Source organism: Halichoeres trimaculatus, unplaced genomic scaffold, assembly GCF_033239565.1.
Source record: "Halichoeres trimaculatus isolate MK-OKI-2021-1 unplaced genomic scaffold, fHalTri1.1 fHalTri1_scaffold_15, whole genome shotgun sequence".
NCBI lineage: Eukaryota > Metazoa > Chordata > Actinopteri > Labriformes > Labridae > Halichoeres > Halichoeres trimaculatus.
In genome coordinates, this window is record NW_027437193.1 from 20,858,885 (window position 1) to 20,875,829 (window position 16,945).

Genomic DNA, 16,945 nt, shown 5'->3' on the forward strand with positions numbered 1-16,945 from the left:
TGAGGGTTTTGTCAACTTGTGTAATTTGTTCCTTATTTTCCACTAAGATTTGCTAAGGCTGTCACTGTTTATCATTTAAAGAAGCCCAGACAAAGATTTGAGGGGCTATTTTTTCATTTTTCAAGTAATGTTATTGCATGGGACCAAAACTGTGCAAATGCAAAACATAGAATAGCTTAAAGGGAGATAACTAGTTATTAAAACATACCATCTGTCTCGAGTGGAGCCATTGTCGTCTGATGAGCTTATCCTTGGGTCAGCAGAGATAGGAGGCAGGGAGAGCACTGGAGGACAGGCTGTGGACAGATGGAAGAGAAAGGAAGCGATAAAGACAATAGCAGGATATGTGCAGGCCCTTTCCCTTCTCTGTCTGGCCACAGTTGAGTCACTCTGAAACTATCCATCAAACCTACTTCAGTGGGACCACGGTGTATTTTGAAACAATTCTTTTAGAGTTTCTGTGAAAAGAATGCAGCTTAGCTGTAAACATTCAGCGTGGGCTAGCTTGAGTTTATTCCTCAGAAATGTATCCCACAGTGATATATTATCCCTGGTTACAAAAATGTTTTCAAAAATTTCCCAACCTGAATTTAGCAACAACTACAGAGACACACTTTTGTGAAGCTTTGACTTTTATGGCTACGACAGACAAGAGGGCCAACCCTGCACGACAACACACTACTACTGAGGCGTCAACCAGACAGTTTTTCCCTTCTTTTTTTGCCTCAGGCTCAGGATGAGGCTAAGATGTTGTTAAAATGTTGCTAACATGCATTTTTGTAAAAAAAAAAAAAAAAAAAACACTCACACATTAACTGTTTCCTGACTGCAATCAACCCGTCGATGATTACCTTCTTGGTACAAATTGAAGAGTCAATTTGATCCAATAGCCTCACCACAAGGTTGTTTTTCTTCATGGTTTAACACAATATGCTAGTTGCTGTGTTTCGAGCTACAGCAGCATGCTCTGAGTCAATGCAGTTATTCCTTTAAGTACACGGGGTAACCATATGTCCCAGTTTTTACAAGTTCAAGTCACATAAATTATCTATCAAATGCTGATATGCCCCAGTTTTGCACAATCCCTGATCTGATTTAAACCAATTTACATACCAAAACAATGCACGAAGCTTTCAACACTGATTCTTCTTATATAGATCAATGTGAAGGCTGTTGCCATTTAAACTAGTAAAAACCATCCTTAATACAATGTGAGTCAAAGTTCGGTTTTCAAGGGTACACAAGCCCCAACTCAGGGGCTAACTGGATCTGTCCCAACTGGATCTGCTGTGTGATTTCAAGTAGGCTCGCTATTGTGCCAACAAGGAAGTTATCTCCCTTTAAAGGGCAACAGACATAATTCACTTAGCTCACGCTAAAAGTTTACACCAATGCAATCTTTGGGTTTACTGGTGTTACAAAATTGTGTTTTTAGGTGATATAGTTTCACTTGATTGCCACAGATTTCAATAGGGATAGAGATTAGAGATTTTTCATCTGCCCTGGCTCATCCCATGATGGTAACAGGTGCACTGAGGAAAAATCATACTGCAACATTAACTCATACATGTGGTTTGGCAGTAAAATTATAGTGTCCTACTTTGGAGGTTTGAAAAAAATGCTCACCCTTTTGTTAGGTTACCACTGTTGTCTGACAACAGTGAAGAGGTAATTACTAAATAGTATTGAAAACGCTTTACATAACCTAATGTCAGTCTAACTTTGAAATATTGTCTTTTTAGGTGGTTAGAAGTAGAAAGAATCACACACCCCAAATTTAGTAGAGTAATGTAACTGCGATATAGCTTTCTATACTGAGGGTGGCATCAGAAGAAAAATTAAATTGTCCCTCTGTGACCAGAGCAACAGGTGGCCTCTTTCAACCATCACATAAGGTCTATGTTAGGTAGGGATTAATGAGGTGCACAGGGCAAGGATGTACCGGGGAAGAGCCTCAGTTCCAGGCCACGGATTACTCCCTCTTACCTGTGTCAGCATAGACAGCTGGCAGACTATGCGTGCTCCACTAGAATGGACCTTATACAGTGGAGAAACACGGACAAATAATAAGACACACTGTATCAGGGGTGAGTCACGCAGGATTCGTGAGTGTCCGAAATACCAGGAAAGAGTGAAGTGTGTGGGATAGACAGACAGGAAAAGAAGGGGAACAGGATAGGGCACTCAAAAGGTGCATTTTTCAAATCTCCTGTACAGGATGGTGTTAAAATGAAGGATGTAGAGGTCAAGTTAGGCCTGTGCTTCATTTCCCTTAACCTGAAACACTCCCACCTGGCTTAAGCTCAAAGCTATTTGCTTCGACAGCAGTTTAGTTTACACAACTCTGAGCTATTTTCCTTACCTCCCTGGACCTTTCTGGATCCGTGTTTAATCTATGTAAGAAAAAAAAAAGCACAACCCCCATTCCCATTTCCTTTCTCATTCATGGGCTGTCTGCCTCTACTTTCCCCTTTTCTCTTTCTTCTCCTTGTGCTCGTTAAAATTCACAGTCATTTTGCTTTATAGTTCTCGATTTAAATAAGCCCTTGCTGGGGAGTGGGGGTGTAGGCAGCAGGACAAATTACCTTTGGAGTCACGCCTAAAATACACACACACCATCAACTGTCTCGCAGGCTTTGAGAAAAGAGGTTTTCGCTTTCAGTTTAGCCGCAGCCAATCGGCTCTCTCCTCCCCTCTGTCTCCGTCCGATTCCAACGTTTTCACGCTCCTCCGTCAGCCAATGGAAGGCCGGGAACGTGCATCGCGTCAGCCAATCAGTGAGCAGTTGCTATGTTGGAGGCAGAATCGATAAGAGAGGGACTTTTTTTCCTCTCCTTTTTTACTAGCACACATTATAGCAGGCTTATAGGCTGAAGGCAAGAGGCACTGTTGCCTGCTGCCAAGCAGCATATAGGTTACTGACTGAACCTACACACCAGCTTCACATCTTCTTGGAAGCTTCTCATAAATAATGACAAATAAAGGACGAACAAAAAGTCTGTACTTTGTTTATGTACCTTATATGCGCCTAATATAAAAATGTGATGTTCTAGAAAGATGTAGAATAACTGACTGATTCCTTGCTTAGCTGTTAAGGTCATTGGGAAACTAGAAAATTATAAGGTTGTTGTTGGGAGTTGTGCCAAATAATGTATTTAGAAAAGTATGGTATAAAAATACTGCTTTTAAAAGAAATCTTTTACCCCTTTTGAGAAAACATCTTTCCAGTATTTTAAAAAGTCCCAAGTCATGCAAAATGGTGCTAAGTAAACTAACAGGTACAAAGGCTTATTAAGACTTGCATGTTCTACAAACCTGCCCTTATTAAATGCTGTAGTAATCTGTTTTCCGCAGATAGCATTAAGTCATTAGTTCTAAATCAAAGGAGCTGGGTGGTTAAAGGTGCAACTATCAATTGAATTCAGAGTATATTTAATTTTTATTAAATCTGAAGTGACATCAACAGAAACAGTTTTACCTCAGAAAAAAAGATGTGCAGTCAGGTCATATGGCACCACTTTACTTAGAAATTTGGATGCCCCCATTCTAAAAAGATCCTCTGTTTTCTCTGTGACCTCTGGTAAAAGTGATTCTAGTTTGGGACTCGGATACTGAGATGAGAGGTGACACTGAGCCATCACTCACAAGGGGATAACACACTACTTACTGACAAACAATTCAGGAGAAATACCAATCCCGCTCCACCACCAAATCAGATTTGGAGAGGCTGGCTTAAGCAGTGACAGGAGATCTGATTGCCTTGAACACTATTTTTTTTAATAAAGTTAGACACTGACTTAACTTTAAATAAAAAAATTATCTTTTGTGACATATGTGAAACTGTAGGGGGTTTCATTTGATGTTCTGTGTTTTACACATGACATTTTCTTTTTCTTTCTCGTGGAATAAAATCCTCTCTAATGATTTCAGCTCTCAGGGCAATCTCATTGTAGGACTTCAGCTCTCAAATAGATTTAAAAAAAAGCCAGCAGGCACATGGGCAGCAAACCAATGTGGCACAGGACACTGAAAGACGAATACCGGCTCTACTGCAGATGGCAGAGAAGCTTCAGAGTTTAAATCAGAATCCAGCTCAGTGTGAAAACATAATATGGTCTGTAGGCGGGTAACCTCGGTATAGAAAAGAAAGGGTTACGCAGTGCACAAGTCCTGTCAGGTAAGGACAGGCTCCTATTCTAATGTTATCAGAACAAAAACGTTGAACAGATAACATTTGCAACTGCTATGTGTTTTTGAGGAAAAAGAACTTATTAACAAAAAAATCCTTACTTTAAAAACAAGGATTTTGACAGTATAAACTGCAATCACCTTATGGAAATAATAGATCTGCAACCACAAAGTAGTGTAATTACTTATTTTGCATTATCTGGTTTGATATAAGGCCCAAATGAAAGTCTTAAAAAATCTCTGGACTCTAAATCCTCCCAAAGGAACTTTTAAGCTGTCAGTATCATCTCTTGATGTTTTTGTTTCCTGGTGAAAGTGACATCCAGCCAGAAAATGGAGCCCTGATGAAAAAGTCAGACATACATACCCTGCACTTAAAACAAAATGGCAATTATGGTGACCATTTTCCATAGGATGACCCTCACACTATTTTCTTTTTCTCCCACTACATGGGAGATTCTGGGAGCGAGGCAAACACCCTGCTGCTTCCCTCCACCGCAATGGAGGGTCATGATGATCTGTGAAATAATTATAATGATCAGGCCAAGGAAAACATTGCCCATAGGAGAAAAAATAGTGATAGTTAACAGCCATGCTCTGGAAAAAAAATTACACTCTTACAATACCTATTTTGCCTGAAGAGGTGTGTGTCACTACATTCAAATTCATCTTTAGCACCTCACCTAGTTATTAAAACCTGTTTTACAAGAGACACCTGCCCAGGCAGTAACATAAAGAACAAAAGGCTCAAAAGAAGAAACTCTTTCAAATTACTAATGAAAGACATAAAACCTAAATGATAGGGATAATCATTTCGTTACTTAAGGGACTTTCAAGGATTTAGTACAGGCCTGTTTTCTGCCGCTAGTAATGAAGTCAGCAGCTCTGAACAGCCAACTTAGTCTCGTAGGGAAGAGGTTTGTCACTCAGCACCATGTATTATCCACTGACTGAAAAAGGAGGCTGTTGTCACACTTCTCTGAAACAACAGTGAGGCTACAGAAAAGAAAAACAGCTCTGATCACCTGACGACTGCTAAAAATACAGCGTGTGATTAACATTTAACCACAAGCAGTGACGATATTGTAGCACTGGTGAGAATGAATAATCATCTTTTCATCATGAAGAAAATTTTGGGTTGTGCAATAAACATGTAAAGCAATTAACGCTGCAATTTAATGTAAGAGAAAGCTGTTCAATTTGAAAGCCTTGAATGTGGAAGAACTTTTATGTATTCAAAGGAAAATGTGTCCATCTATGACTAAAAGCAATTCCCTCCTCTGCTAAAGCTGAGACTGTCATCACTGATTCTTTAGCTAACCAGTGATGCTTTCCATGTTCAGACACTCATTGTTTGTCTATTTTGAAGTGGGCAAGTTACAATTTAGATCTATTTTTCACATCCCGAAAAAAATCAGCTTTAGAGAGAAAAAAAAATTCAAGAGACAGAGTTGTTTTTCCCCTAAGCTCTAAGTTCAAAAGGTGAGCTTTACCTTATGCTGGTTTACTAAGACTCATTTAAGCTGTCCCTAATAAGCTCATTGTTAGACTGACACAATGGCCTTGTGAGATTCCCTTCGTGGTAAGAGGACACTTGAAAACTTTACAATACATGGCAACCAGACTGGAAGTTAACCAATTGAGAAGTTGCTGTGTTGGCGCGTATCTACCTTTGCGATTTAATTGGCGAGCGTCACTGCCTCCACGTATCATCCAGCAAACTACTGGCTGTTTAATTTTGGGTGACACATTAAAATAGCAGGAAATACAAGTCGAGTGACAGTTAGAGGACTTTTTTTCCAGTAACTGTCACAGGCGTTGTCACCTCATTTGGTGTAATTGGCGAAAGCTTTGCTAGAGGTCTGTGTGTAATAACAGGTTTCCAACATAATGTTTAAAGTAATTTAATGTCAAGCTGCCGATTAAAACAAACTGGACTCCCATTTGCCACGGCCTAAGATTAGGTTAGATTGTAGGCTTGGTCAAGTCTGCAGTGAAAGAGGTTACAGCCAACACAGTGGAGGATAGCTGTATCTAAAATTACCATTCAACTGGGGGCTGACATGCTAAGAATACTATGATAATTCACATGGTAGGTTTGTGTGGCTTGATGTCAAGGACTTACATGTGTGTCGCTGCTTGGGTGAAGAAAGACACTGCCACCTGGCGTTTGACGTTGCAGCACTTTGATGTGAGCTATTTGGCAGGTCGAGGAAAACGCATTTTAAAGAAATTCTTCAATTACTGGATGAAGAAAAAAAAGTTTAACTTATTTAAAGTGCTGTTGTACACTCGAGACACCAACTCACAGTGACTGGTCATATCTCAGAGCACGCAGAACACTCGGGGCTCGACATGTCGGCACTGTGACCAGTAGCGATGTGTTAATCGCGAACGATACAGCTCATCGAGCCAGGTCTTTGTAGTGAACAGCGGGAGCCGGCTCCTGATTGGAAGGTCTTTGGAAGAGTTCAAATCACTCTTCTCTTTTTCTGTTAAAGCTCCATTAAAGCTGTCATATTGCAAAATTGTGTGGTGTTGTCTGTGTCCACAGCAGAAGGGGCAGGCAAGGGGCTATAGACCATGGACTGCATAATAAATGGAGGTCACCTGCTTGTTTTTGGCTTGGCATCTATGTGATTTCAAGTACTTTTAGTGACAGCTTTAAGTGGAAACTGGATAAACTTGAGATTTTAGTACTTCTGCTTTGGCTACAGACAAAGACAACTAAAGGTGATAAAATGATTGACAGCAGCTCTTACACACATGATGGTACTGGCTCAATGACAATCATTGCTTAAGACTAGCTAAAACAGTTTTCAGGATACTACTTTTTGTGGGATTTGCTTGGCTTGTCTGTGTAAGTTCAGTGTCAATAGTTATACAAATTTATAAATGATTAAAAGTCAGAGAATGGACCTTTTTTCCCCAATGTAGATAGGCCTTTGTTTTAGTACTACATCATATTTTAATTATTTACTCATTCATTTGTGGCTCTGCTCCATGTTGAGTATTTAAAGTATCTATAATTTATTCATGTATCCATTCATTTATTTCTTTACAGAATTATCTCTTTCCACAAATGGCTTTAAATTATTTTCGGTGATCATTCAACAAAAAAACCTGAGAAGCTACTTGGGAGCGGAAAGAGTCGGATCTTATCAAGGAGCCGAACCAAAAGAACCGACTCTCTTAAGAGAGCAGGAATACCCATTACCACAGACCAGTGCAATCGATTCAGAGTAGAGGGTTGACAGTCTGCAGGGTGACGGAAGTTGCAGCCTGCACTTCTATCAGCAAAGTTATGGGTATGTTGCGGCTCAAACAAACTGTATTGTGACTCTTACTCGACAAAAGTCTGTATTAATTGAGTTGAATATTGCTTTACTCAAGCATGGAAGTTTTCGGTTGATTATGAACGAAACTTCTTAAATGTGGAGTTGCCTTTTTCTTGTCTCTCGATTAGCATAGGGAGCTAACGTCAGCTTAGGTGTCTGTTTATACCTAATGTAGCTGCAGGATGACGGTCACTAACCTGTGTACGAATTCAGCAGTGTGTTGTGCGCTGAGACGGTCAGCAAGTTCCTTTTTTAATGGTTTATGGCGCACGGTATTGTCTGAATTGCTGTTGTTTTTGAGGTTACACAACACTCTGTTCAGTCAGTCTTGTTTATGTTTTCATGTTCATGCAATCAGCTGATGTGTTTTTCAGGACTATCTCATGGTAAGACTCATTGGTGAGAAGGGTTTGGAAGCACTGGCATCCATGTTAACGCAGACCTGCCCCCACTGCCATGTCCTCCATCTCTGTGTCAACATCAACTTGTTGTGGTGGTGATGCTGCTGCTGCTGCTATGGCAACCCAGGCTTTGGAGCAGGCTCTTCTGGCCTCAGACCGCTACGCCAGGATCATCCTGGCCCAGATGAACAAGATGAGGCAGCGTACAGACTTCTGTGATGTTGGGTTGAAGGTTGGCAACCGGGTCTTCAAAGTCCACCGTCTGGTACTGGCTGCTAGTAGCCCTTACTTCGCTGCCCTGTTTTCAGGGGGGATGAGAGAGGCAGACAAAGAGGAAGTGCAGATTCTTGGAGTTGAAACCGAAGTCTTTGAGGTTCTGTTGGATTTTATATACACAGGTCTGCATTTATCCTGATGATCTTACCCTAACACAAAATTTCCATTATTTGTATGATTATTTGAGGATCTGTGCACCTTTCCTCTCAGGTGTGATCAGTGTGACCGTGGAGAATGTCCAGGAGCTGATGGTGGCAGCAGACATGCTGCAGCTGAACGAGGTGGTGTCAATCTGTGGAGAGTTTCTAAAGGGACACATGGATCCATCAAATTGTGTGGGCATCTTTCAGTTCCTGGAACAGATTGCCTGTATGGAGATGCTGGAGTTTACTGAGAACTACATCCACGTTCACTTTCTGGAGGTACTACACTGTTAAAGAGGTGTCAAATTCAGGGGAGCTGTTGAAGTCTGTTCTCTGTTACCTGGTAGATTATTCTTCTCTTGTGTTGATATCATGTAAAATAATCACAGTTAAAAAATCATCAGAATTTTTGGGGTTTATTTGATCATTTCTGTGAGTCAAGAGGCCTCTTCCAACATCGTGGAGTTTACTATCAATGCTTACAGACTTTCTCTGTGGGCTGCCTCTCTCTAGGTGTGTGTCACAGAGGAGTTTAAAGGCCTGACAAAGGATCAGATAGTGAGGCTGCTGAGGAGTGAAGAGCTGCGAATTGAAGATGAGTACCAGGTTTTCACAGCAGTCATGGACTGGGTCCTCCAAGATGTGGCAAAAAGGAAAAAACATGTGGTGGAAGTGCTGGAGCCGGTCCGATTCCCTCTGCTCTCCCCACAGAGACTCTTCAAGTACATAGAGGGTAAAAAAAAAAAAATCCTCACCCTTCACATTTTTCTTATGTCAACGTATGTTGAGAATAGTTGTTTTGTTGTTGTCTTTTAATGTAGGAGTTACAGACTTCAGCCTGCGGGTGGCACTGCAGACTCTACTGAAGGAATACACTGAAGTTGCAAAGTCTCCTAAAGAAAACAAGATGTACAGCCAATTACAGCCATCCAAGATGAGACCCAGAAGAAAAGCCAGAAAATACCTCTACGCCATAGGTTCTGTTTCAAGTCATTTCCTCACTGCATCAATGAGAATGAAATAAACCTAATCCGTCCTTCTTCCCCCTGTGGCAGGAGGCTTCACTCGGCTGCAGGGCGGCCGCTGGAGTGACAGCCGGGAGTTGAGCTGTGTGGAGCGCTTTGACACTTTTAACCAGTACTGGACCACCGTGTCATCCCTGCACCAAGCCCGCAGTGGGCTGGGGGTGGCAGTGCTGGAGGGCATGATCTATGTGGTGGGAGGTGAGAGATCCTAAGTCGTCCATTTGTGCTTAAGCCATAAATTCAGAGACGCCCATTAAACTGCAGTTTGGTGAGAAATTCTTTCATTTCTCCTCCAGGGGAAAAAGACTCGATGATTTTTGACTGCACGGAAAGATACGACCCAGTGACCAAGCAGTGGGCTGCTGTAGCATCTCTGAACTTTCCCCGCTGTGGAGTCGGTGTCTGTCCCTGCTATGGAGCTCTGTATGCACTCGGTAAATAACACGTCCGTTTTGACTCAAGGAAATGTAATTTTACGACATAAACTTTGCATCACTCAGGGAAACAAGACCGGTGTGGTTGTCTTATTTTAAAATTTGACCCATGTACCTTCTGGTTCAGGCGGTTGGATTGGCTCTGAGATCGGAAAGACGATGGAGCGATACGATCCAGAGGAGAATAAGTGGGAGGTGATAGGCAGCATGGCAGTGCCTCGTTACTACTTTGGCTGCTGTGAACTTCAAGGTTTGTTTCTTTACTTGTATCTTTTTATTCCAGCGATGTACTTCATGATTGTCCAGCCGATAAATGATCACTCATGTCTCTTCCCAGGGTTTATTTATGTGATTGGGGGAATCAGCGATGAAGGAATGGAGCTGAGATCAGCTGAGGTGTATGACCCGGTCACCCGCCGATGGAGTGCCCTTCCAGTCATGGTCACTCGGAGAGCGTATGTTGGTGTTGCCTGCCTCAATAACTACATTTATGCAGTGGGTGGCTGGAATGAAGCGCTGGGTGCACTGGAGACGGTGGAGAAATACTGCCCAGATGAGGTGAAGACCGAGACAGAAGTTACCAAAGTCGCTGACGACCCTTCAGTCAGTCAGGCCTGTAACACTCTCCTCCCTCTCTTTGTTTGTTGTTTCAGGAGAAATGGGTGGAGGTGGCCTCCATGTCTACAGCTCGTGCAGGCGTGTCAGTGTCAGCAGTTAACGGGTTTCTGTACGCCGTTGGTGGGAGAGCAGCCAGCAGAGACTTCTCCGCTCCAGTGACGATGGACTCTGTGGAGATCTACGACCCCCACCTGGACACCTGGACTGAAGTCGGCAACATGATCACCAGTCGCTGTGATGGAGGGCTGGCTGTGCTCTAAAACCTTCACAATCACAGTCCATATCAGCCAATGAGAAGCAGCATACAGAGAAAACTGCACCTTAAGAAACACATGCATGTGTTTTTGTCTTAAGTTAGCTTTCACATTATCATAACTATTATTTATACTTGAAGACATGTTTTTCTTTTTATGTCAGCAGCACTTAGCATTTATTGAACATTAGGATACAACTGCTGAGCTAAACTGGAAAACCTGCAAACTGCTTCCTCTGACACTGCGTCAGGTCTTTATTTTGATTCCCACTTTGTTTCTACATAACTATCAGAGTGGGAACACACATACTTTTCCTTTTTATCTGTACATACAAAACAAAACAGTCCTTAGGATGAGGATATTTTTCCACTGCTGGACGTACCAGAGACTTTTCCTCAGAAGTCCTGTGGGGACTATGAACTCTGACGAGATGTGAAAACACTGATTTCTAGTTTTTTTGGGGGTTCTGTTTCCTCAAAGGAATGTTTCAGGCAGGAGCGTTGCTACTTGGAATATTTATCAAACCTCTTGAGCCTAATCAATAATGGAACTAATGTTCCGTTATATCTGTTTATAATGACCAACTTGAATAGCACACCACTGTTTTCACATCAGTGCAGTTACAGTCACACGTTGAATTTCACTGGATAATTTTTGTATATATGGTGGTGTAAAGATTATTTGGGCTCTTAGCCACAATTTACTTCCAAATCCATGCAAGTGGAGGCTGTTCTTTTATTTATTACTCATCAGTGGCTCCAGATATTACCGCAATTTGCATTCCACTTACATTTCAACTGCTTTAGATAACATGGTTGTTGTGCTACAGGGCTGTTAAGAAATGTGTTTGCCTTCTCCACGGTACAGAGTTTTCTCTGGGATGTTGATGGATAGTAGGGCAAATCTTATTTCCTCTCACAAACTGTTATGCATTTACAAAACATATTGATTATGTTACACATTAATGATAACGTTTACTGCTTGCTTTTATATTTACAAACCTCATTAGAGCTTTAATATGTGCATGTTAGGTCACATTCCCTCTTCTTTTCCCGCAAGAACTGCAATAAATAAGATGTGTAAGGTCTGTATTGACAGATCAGTCTGATAAGACTGTAGTCCTGTTTGAGTAAGAAAAGAGATCTTCACTGTAAGCATCACACTTACTTTGTACAAAATAAACTCGAAGCCCTGATCTAACTGTATCAAGACAGCAAGTGTGAGTTTTTCCACAAACAAGTAAATTACAACTTGTCACTGCTTAATAAAACCCTCGTGGGGAGTTTTGTGCAGGTTAAGGTGTCTTATTAGGGAAAACCCTCAAAAACCCTTTTCCTTAAAAAATTATGTTTCATACGCCTTGAAATTTTTTAGTTGAATTTCTTAAATTTCTTAAAATATTGACCACATCCATTTCAAGGTGATTTAAAACCAGGTTTACTCTAAAAAAGAAATCTCAAGGAAAAAAACGCTACAGCCTTTAAATTTTGCTTGAATAATAATAATATTAATAATAATAATAATAATAATAATAATAATACCCAGACTGTATAACCTGCCAGTCTGAGCTATTTTTTTTCTTTCTTTTTTTTTTTTCATTTTATTCAGTCATGTCAACACCAAATATTAAACACAATATTGACATTTCACACAAAATCAAAGAATCAAGAGTCAGGTGTTGAATAATGACTGAAAGGCATAAGCAGAAGCGAACTGCTTATAAAGGCCTATCCTGTGTCATCAACTTTGTAGGCTCCCAACCTCCAGAAATGCAAAGAAACGACAACACAAATAATTAATCACACTTATAAGCTTCAAAAAATAGCTTTACAAACCATTTTCTTAAAAAAAAAAATAGGCACATTTTTAAATCTACGCTGGCATCATTCCAGAATTTAACTCCAATAATTGAGTTACATTTTCTTTTCATACCTTTTTTAGCTTTTTTGTACAGTAAATTTAACACCTCTGAGATTATATGGACTGTCTTGAGTTGAAAAAAAAACGTTTTGATTTTGCTCTGAACATAATTTGCATTATCTTATAATAAAACAGATCAGAAAATTTCATAACATGAGAATTTAGAAACAATGGCTCCGTGTGAGCATAATAGTCAGCCTTATTGATAATACGTATAGCTTGTTTTTGCATTTTTATTATTGAATTTATGTGGTTTTAAAGGTGGATCCCCACTATTCAGCACAGTAAGACATATAGATATAAACAATCAATGAGTGGTAAATCAAATGAAAAGCCTTGGAATTCAATAAATTTCTCGATTTATACAGCACATACTTTTATTTTATCTTAGTACAAAACAATAACCCCAAAATGTGTGTAAATAGAGTCAAAGAAGCCCTTTTAACTCTTCAGTTACTGGTTTAAATCTCATTAAACTGGCAGGTTGCACAGCTTTTTCAGAAACACTCACAAAGTTTCAGCCTGTTCTCTTTAGACAAATCACGATTAAAAATCCCATCTCATTAAACTGTGGAAATAGAGACTTTGGGAAAAATGGACAGTAAAAGGTCAGTTTGTCATTGGTCACTTCAGAAGGCCCCTGGCTCATAGGAAAGACTTTAATTTTCTTCCATTTTTTTCCTACTACAAACTTTGATCGAGACTCACAGTGATGCCAAAACAAATTGGATTATCCACAACAAGACTGACAATTCTCACAAGTTGACTATGTCCTGTATCTGTTTTTTTTTTTTAAATAATGCTTATAACGTTATTTTTCAGACATTTATGCCTTTATTTAGAGAGGGCAGGGCAGTGGATCGAGCAGGAAACAGGGTGTGAGAAGGGAAAGACATGCAGGAAAAAGGCCAAACATTGGACGGAGCTGCTCGCTGGAGGGTTGGCATCATGAGGCACACAACCTAGACCTCTGGGTGATACCGACACCCCATTCTTTCCGTTTCTGCTTTGCTGGGTTTGCTGTCAGACCACAAACCTGGCAGCACACTGAAGAGACAACCTTGTGGAGGTGGAAGCTGACTGAAGTGTTATAGCCAAGCTGTCGTCTGATGAAGATTTTTTTTCTAGTTGGAACTTATTACATCATTCTATTTATAAATTCTCGAAGGATTTACACTTTATACTTTCTTGTATAGAATAGAATAGAATTGCTTTATTAATCCTAAACTGGGAAATTGTGGTGTTGCAGCAGCAATTATCAGGGACAGTAGAACAGTAAAATATACACATAAGCACTCAAAATAATAATAATAATAAAAAAAATAGAATCCTAAGAGATATATACACCAGGATTTCAATTAACATACCGCCTGGTTTTAAAATTAGAAATTCAATACAACATTACATTAAACACGTCAGCTGATTGTAAAATAATGTGCTGCTCAAGTCAAGAGGTGAGGTTTGTAAAATACAGTAGTGACAGAAGCAGAGCAGTCAGCCAATGTTTTAAACTTAAAAATAATGATATGTAGCATTTACAATGGCATGAGCACAGCAGAATATGAATAAAGAGACAAATATTAACCCTTTGATGAATGATGGTGCTCTACGCACAAGGTGAGCTGTTGTAAAGGGTTATGGCCTGTGGAGAGAAAGATCTCCTGTATCTGTCCTTGTTTTGCTGCTGTGACTCTAAATTTTCCTTTGTGGATTAAACAAGTACTTTCTATTCTATCCTTTTCTATTCTGTATGTCACTGACCTGCCCCCTGATCCTGTCCCCATCCCAATGTGTCACCTGAATGCTGAACCTGCTACTTTGCCAATTTGAAACTTGCAGGGATCATGGAGGATCAGGCTTTCAGTGCCCCCTCGTGTTTATAATGAGAACAGATGTTAAAAAAAAAAAAAAACAAGGTATTCAAACAGAGAAGTTTGATTTTCAGTGCGTTTTATTACAAATGTATACACTGTACCACTCTGTAATAAATTTATGATTTCCCTTTTTTTGCCACAAATAATATTATGTGTGTGTAGGTGTAAAACACCTGTCTAAAAACCTCTGGTAGCAATACGTTTGTTTTTTTTGTTTTTTTAATGTTTGAGTATGACATTGAGAAACCAGACCACATGCAGATCTGCTCTAAACTCAAAACGTTATCAGGTCTGCGTGATTCAGAGTATTAACTGTCTTCTTTAATCATTTTGATGCAGTTCAAACTTCTTTTCGGGGCAGTATTTTTTAATCATTAAAGTAGTTACTAATGAAAAGGTGGCTACCAGAGTGAGAACAGTTCTCATTGCTTTGAACCAGGCGGGGTAACCTGGCAGCAGTGTCAGGTCATAGTGCAGAGAGAGACCCAGGCCCATAATAACCACCAGGGCACCCTCCGTGATGTTGTCCCTGCAGAGCAGAGCCAGCCAGGCCACGAGTGAAGGCACCACACTGTTCCCCAAGTTCATCCAGTCAGGCTGAGCAGGACTACCAGCAGGGAGGGCAAAACCCCACCTGGCACCTCCAAGGAAAGAGACGATGGAAGCTCCGTAGACCACCTGAGCAAAAGCAAATTCAGGGTAGAAAGACTGTGTGGCTGCCATTAGAGCAGGGGCAGACAGGAAAGGGATGAGTCCAGAAAAACCGAGGTACAGAGCAGGTTTAGGAGCCTGAGTTAGGGCCTTCAGGCTGAACCCTTCTTTGCTTTGACTTCTCTCTCCAGTCCCATGTGAGTCACTGTGACAGAGGCGTGAGGCATGCCAGCTCACGGGTCTGATGCTTGACAACCTGCTGGTTGGAGAAAGTCTGGATGGCACCGGCACTGAGGAGGCTTGAGAGTGAAACAGCAGCTGAGCCTTTGTTGTGTAGCGCGGTGCTCTGGTTATCTTCTGAAGACACCTCCATACTGGGAGCTGCACGCACAACATACAAATAAGTACCTGGGTAAAGCTGTCTTTCAAGAACAGCGGCAGTTTAACTTCTGGCAAACAACATTGATAACATCTTACCTCTAAAACCAAGCGTCTTCCAGATGCAAAACTCATCATTTTTTATCTGAAAAGAAAAAAAACATTATTAGTGATAAAATGTACCCATTTCATATGAAGCTGTATCTATGATATAACCTACTCAGGCTAACAGGTGCTACTACAGCTAGCACACCACTACTTGCTAAACCTGACGCAATACAGAGCTATCCCTCTGTAACATGCCTTTAACAACACATGGTCAGTGACAGCAGTGTTACCCTTGAACTGCTTGATGGTCAGAGGATTGCAAACACCATAACAGACACGGTTACATGGAGTAAATACTTCAAAGTTGACGTTAAGTTGCTATTCTAGAGGTCGTTTGCTACCCATCTTCATCGGCGCTCGATTAAACGCCCTTTACCCCTCATCTTCTTATCTTCCTCTGAACCTGATCTGAACTGAATGGGACTTATTCTGAAATCGATTGGTTTGGCTGCCTGTGGCGGGGGAGGCATTAAGTTACATTCAAGAAGCAAAATTACCAATAGCTGGATAGATACATCAATACAAATATTTCAACAGAACATTTTACAGATAATAATAATAACAATAATAATAATAATAATAATAATAATAATAATAATAATAAAATAAATTATTTGAAAAAACTGAACTTCAGAAATATTTCCAGGTACGAAGAAAAATATACAAATATGATCAAAGAAAAAAACAAGCACAACACTGTACTACACTGTCGAATCTTTATATCTTACTTTTTAGTGATCTAGGTAGTTTTTTTTTTTTTTTTTTTTTGTTGTTGTTGATTACTGTTAGTAATCTCGATATGTTGGTGTGTCTGTATGTTCGTGTATGTTGTATAAATAAAAACCTCAAAACTAAAACGATATTAAAAAATCCACTAAAATCCACTAAAACACACACCATTAAACTCACAATGTATTTCGGTGATATATTCAGTCACCTCTTTTTCCATTTTTATGAATTTCTTTTTTACTCTTGTAACATTTTTTTTTCATTTTTTTTTTTTTTTTTTTTTGCTTGCACTAATCAAAGTTTTCTTTTTATGGTAATGTCGTTTTTCCCTCAAACTTTAATAGCTGGTGGCTCCTTTTATTGTTAAAATAAAGGCAAGGATTAAATTCGCATTTTGCTTCTGATGGTAAAGACACCATCAAGTGATAAAATGTTGACTTAAGTGTCCGTCCATATGATGAAATTTGTATGGTGACTGAATAAAACTTCTACTCCTTCATATAAGTACAGCTGTTATTCATTTATAAGAGTCACAGAAATATTTCAGGACACTTTATCAAAACGGATGTAATGTAGTAATTTATGATTTGATGTAATCATATGGGATA

General features: G+C 40.0%; 2 protein-coding genes across 3 annotated transcripts; one reads left to right on the forward strand and one right to left on the reverse strand.

Annotated features, from left to right (window-relative positions):
* Window positions 1-7,418: 7,418 nt before the first annotated feature.
* On the forward strand, window positions 7,419-11,869 carry ipp (intracisternal A particle-promoted polypeptide). The gene is made up of 10 exons (XM_074687761.1): window positions 7,419-7,496; window positions 7,901-8,325; window positions 8,414-8,625; window positions 8,860-9,079; window positions 9,168-9,323; window positions 9,402-9,569; window positions 9,668-9,805; window positions 9,933-10,055; window positions 10,143-10,363; window positions 10,459-11,869. The coding sequence occupies exons 2-10, from the start codon at window positions 7,983-7,985 to the stop codon at window positions 10,681-10,683; spliced, it is 1,806 nt and encodes a 601-aa protein (XP_074543862.1). The 5' UTR covers window positions 7,419-7,496; window positions 7,901-7,982; the 3' UTR covers window positions 10,684-11,869.
* A 2,629-nt stretch (window positions 11,870-14,498) lies between these two features.
* LOC141804514 (transmembrane protein 69-like) lies at window positions 14,499-16,005 on the reverse strand. 2 transcript variants are annotated; one of them, XM_074688974.1, is made up of 3 exons: window positions 15,804-16,005; window positions 15,600-15,645; window positions 14,499-15,503 (listed from the first exon to the last, which is right to left on the reverse strand). In XM_074688974.1, exons 2-3 carry the CDS (start codon window positions 15,636-15,638, stop codon window positions 14,793-14,795), a joined length of 750 nt encoding a protein of 249 aa, XP_074545075.1. In that variant the 5' UTR covers window positions 15,639-15,645; window positions 15,804-16,005; the 3' UTR covers window positions 14,499-14,792. The 2 variants fall into 2 exon arrangements, with proteins under 2 accessions (XP_074545075.1, XP_074545074.1); XM_074688973.1 differs by having other exon boundaries at window positions 14,520-15,503; window positions 15,839-16,005.
* Between the last annotated feature and the right edge of the window lie 940 nt (window positions 16,006-16,945).

Excerpts from the sequence above, each read along its gene's own strand:
- LOC141804514 (XM_074688974.1), bottom strand. The coding sequence starts at position 15,638 with ATGATGAGTTTTGCATCTGGAAGACGCTTGGTTTTAGAG. Across the intron at positions 15,504-15,599 it reads GAAGACGCTTGGTTTTAGAG|CTCCCAGTATGGAGGTGTCT; the intron begins GTAAGATGTTAT and ends TTGTGCGTGCAG.
- ipp (XM_074687761.1), top strand. The coding sequence starts at position 7,983 with ATGTCCTCCATCTCTGTGTCAACATCAACTTGTTGTGGTGGTGATGCT. Across the intron at positions 8,626-8,859 it reads TCCACGTTCACTTTCTGGAG|GTGTGTGTCACAGAGGAGTT; the intron begins GTACTACACTGT and ends GCCTCTCTCTAG. Across the intron at positions 10,056-10,142 it reads TGGCTGCTGTGAACTTCAAG|GGTTTATTTATGTGATTGGG; the intron begins GTTTGTTTCTTT and ends GTCTCTTCCCAG.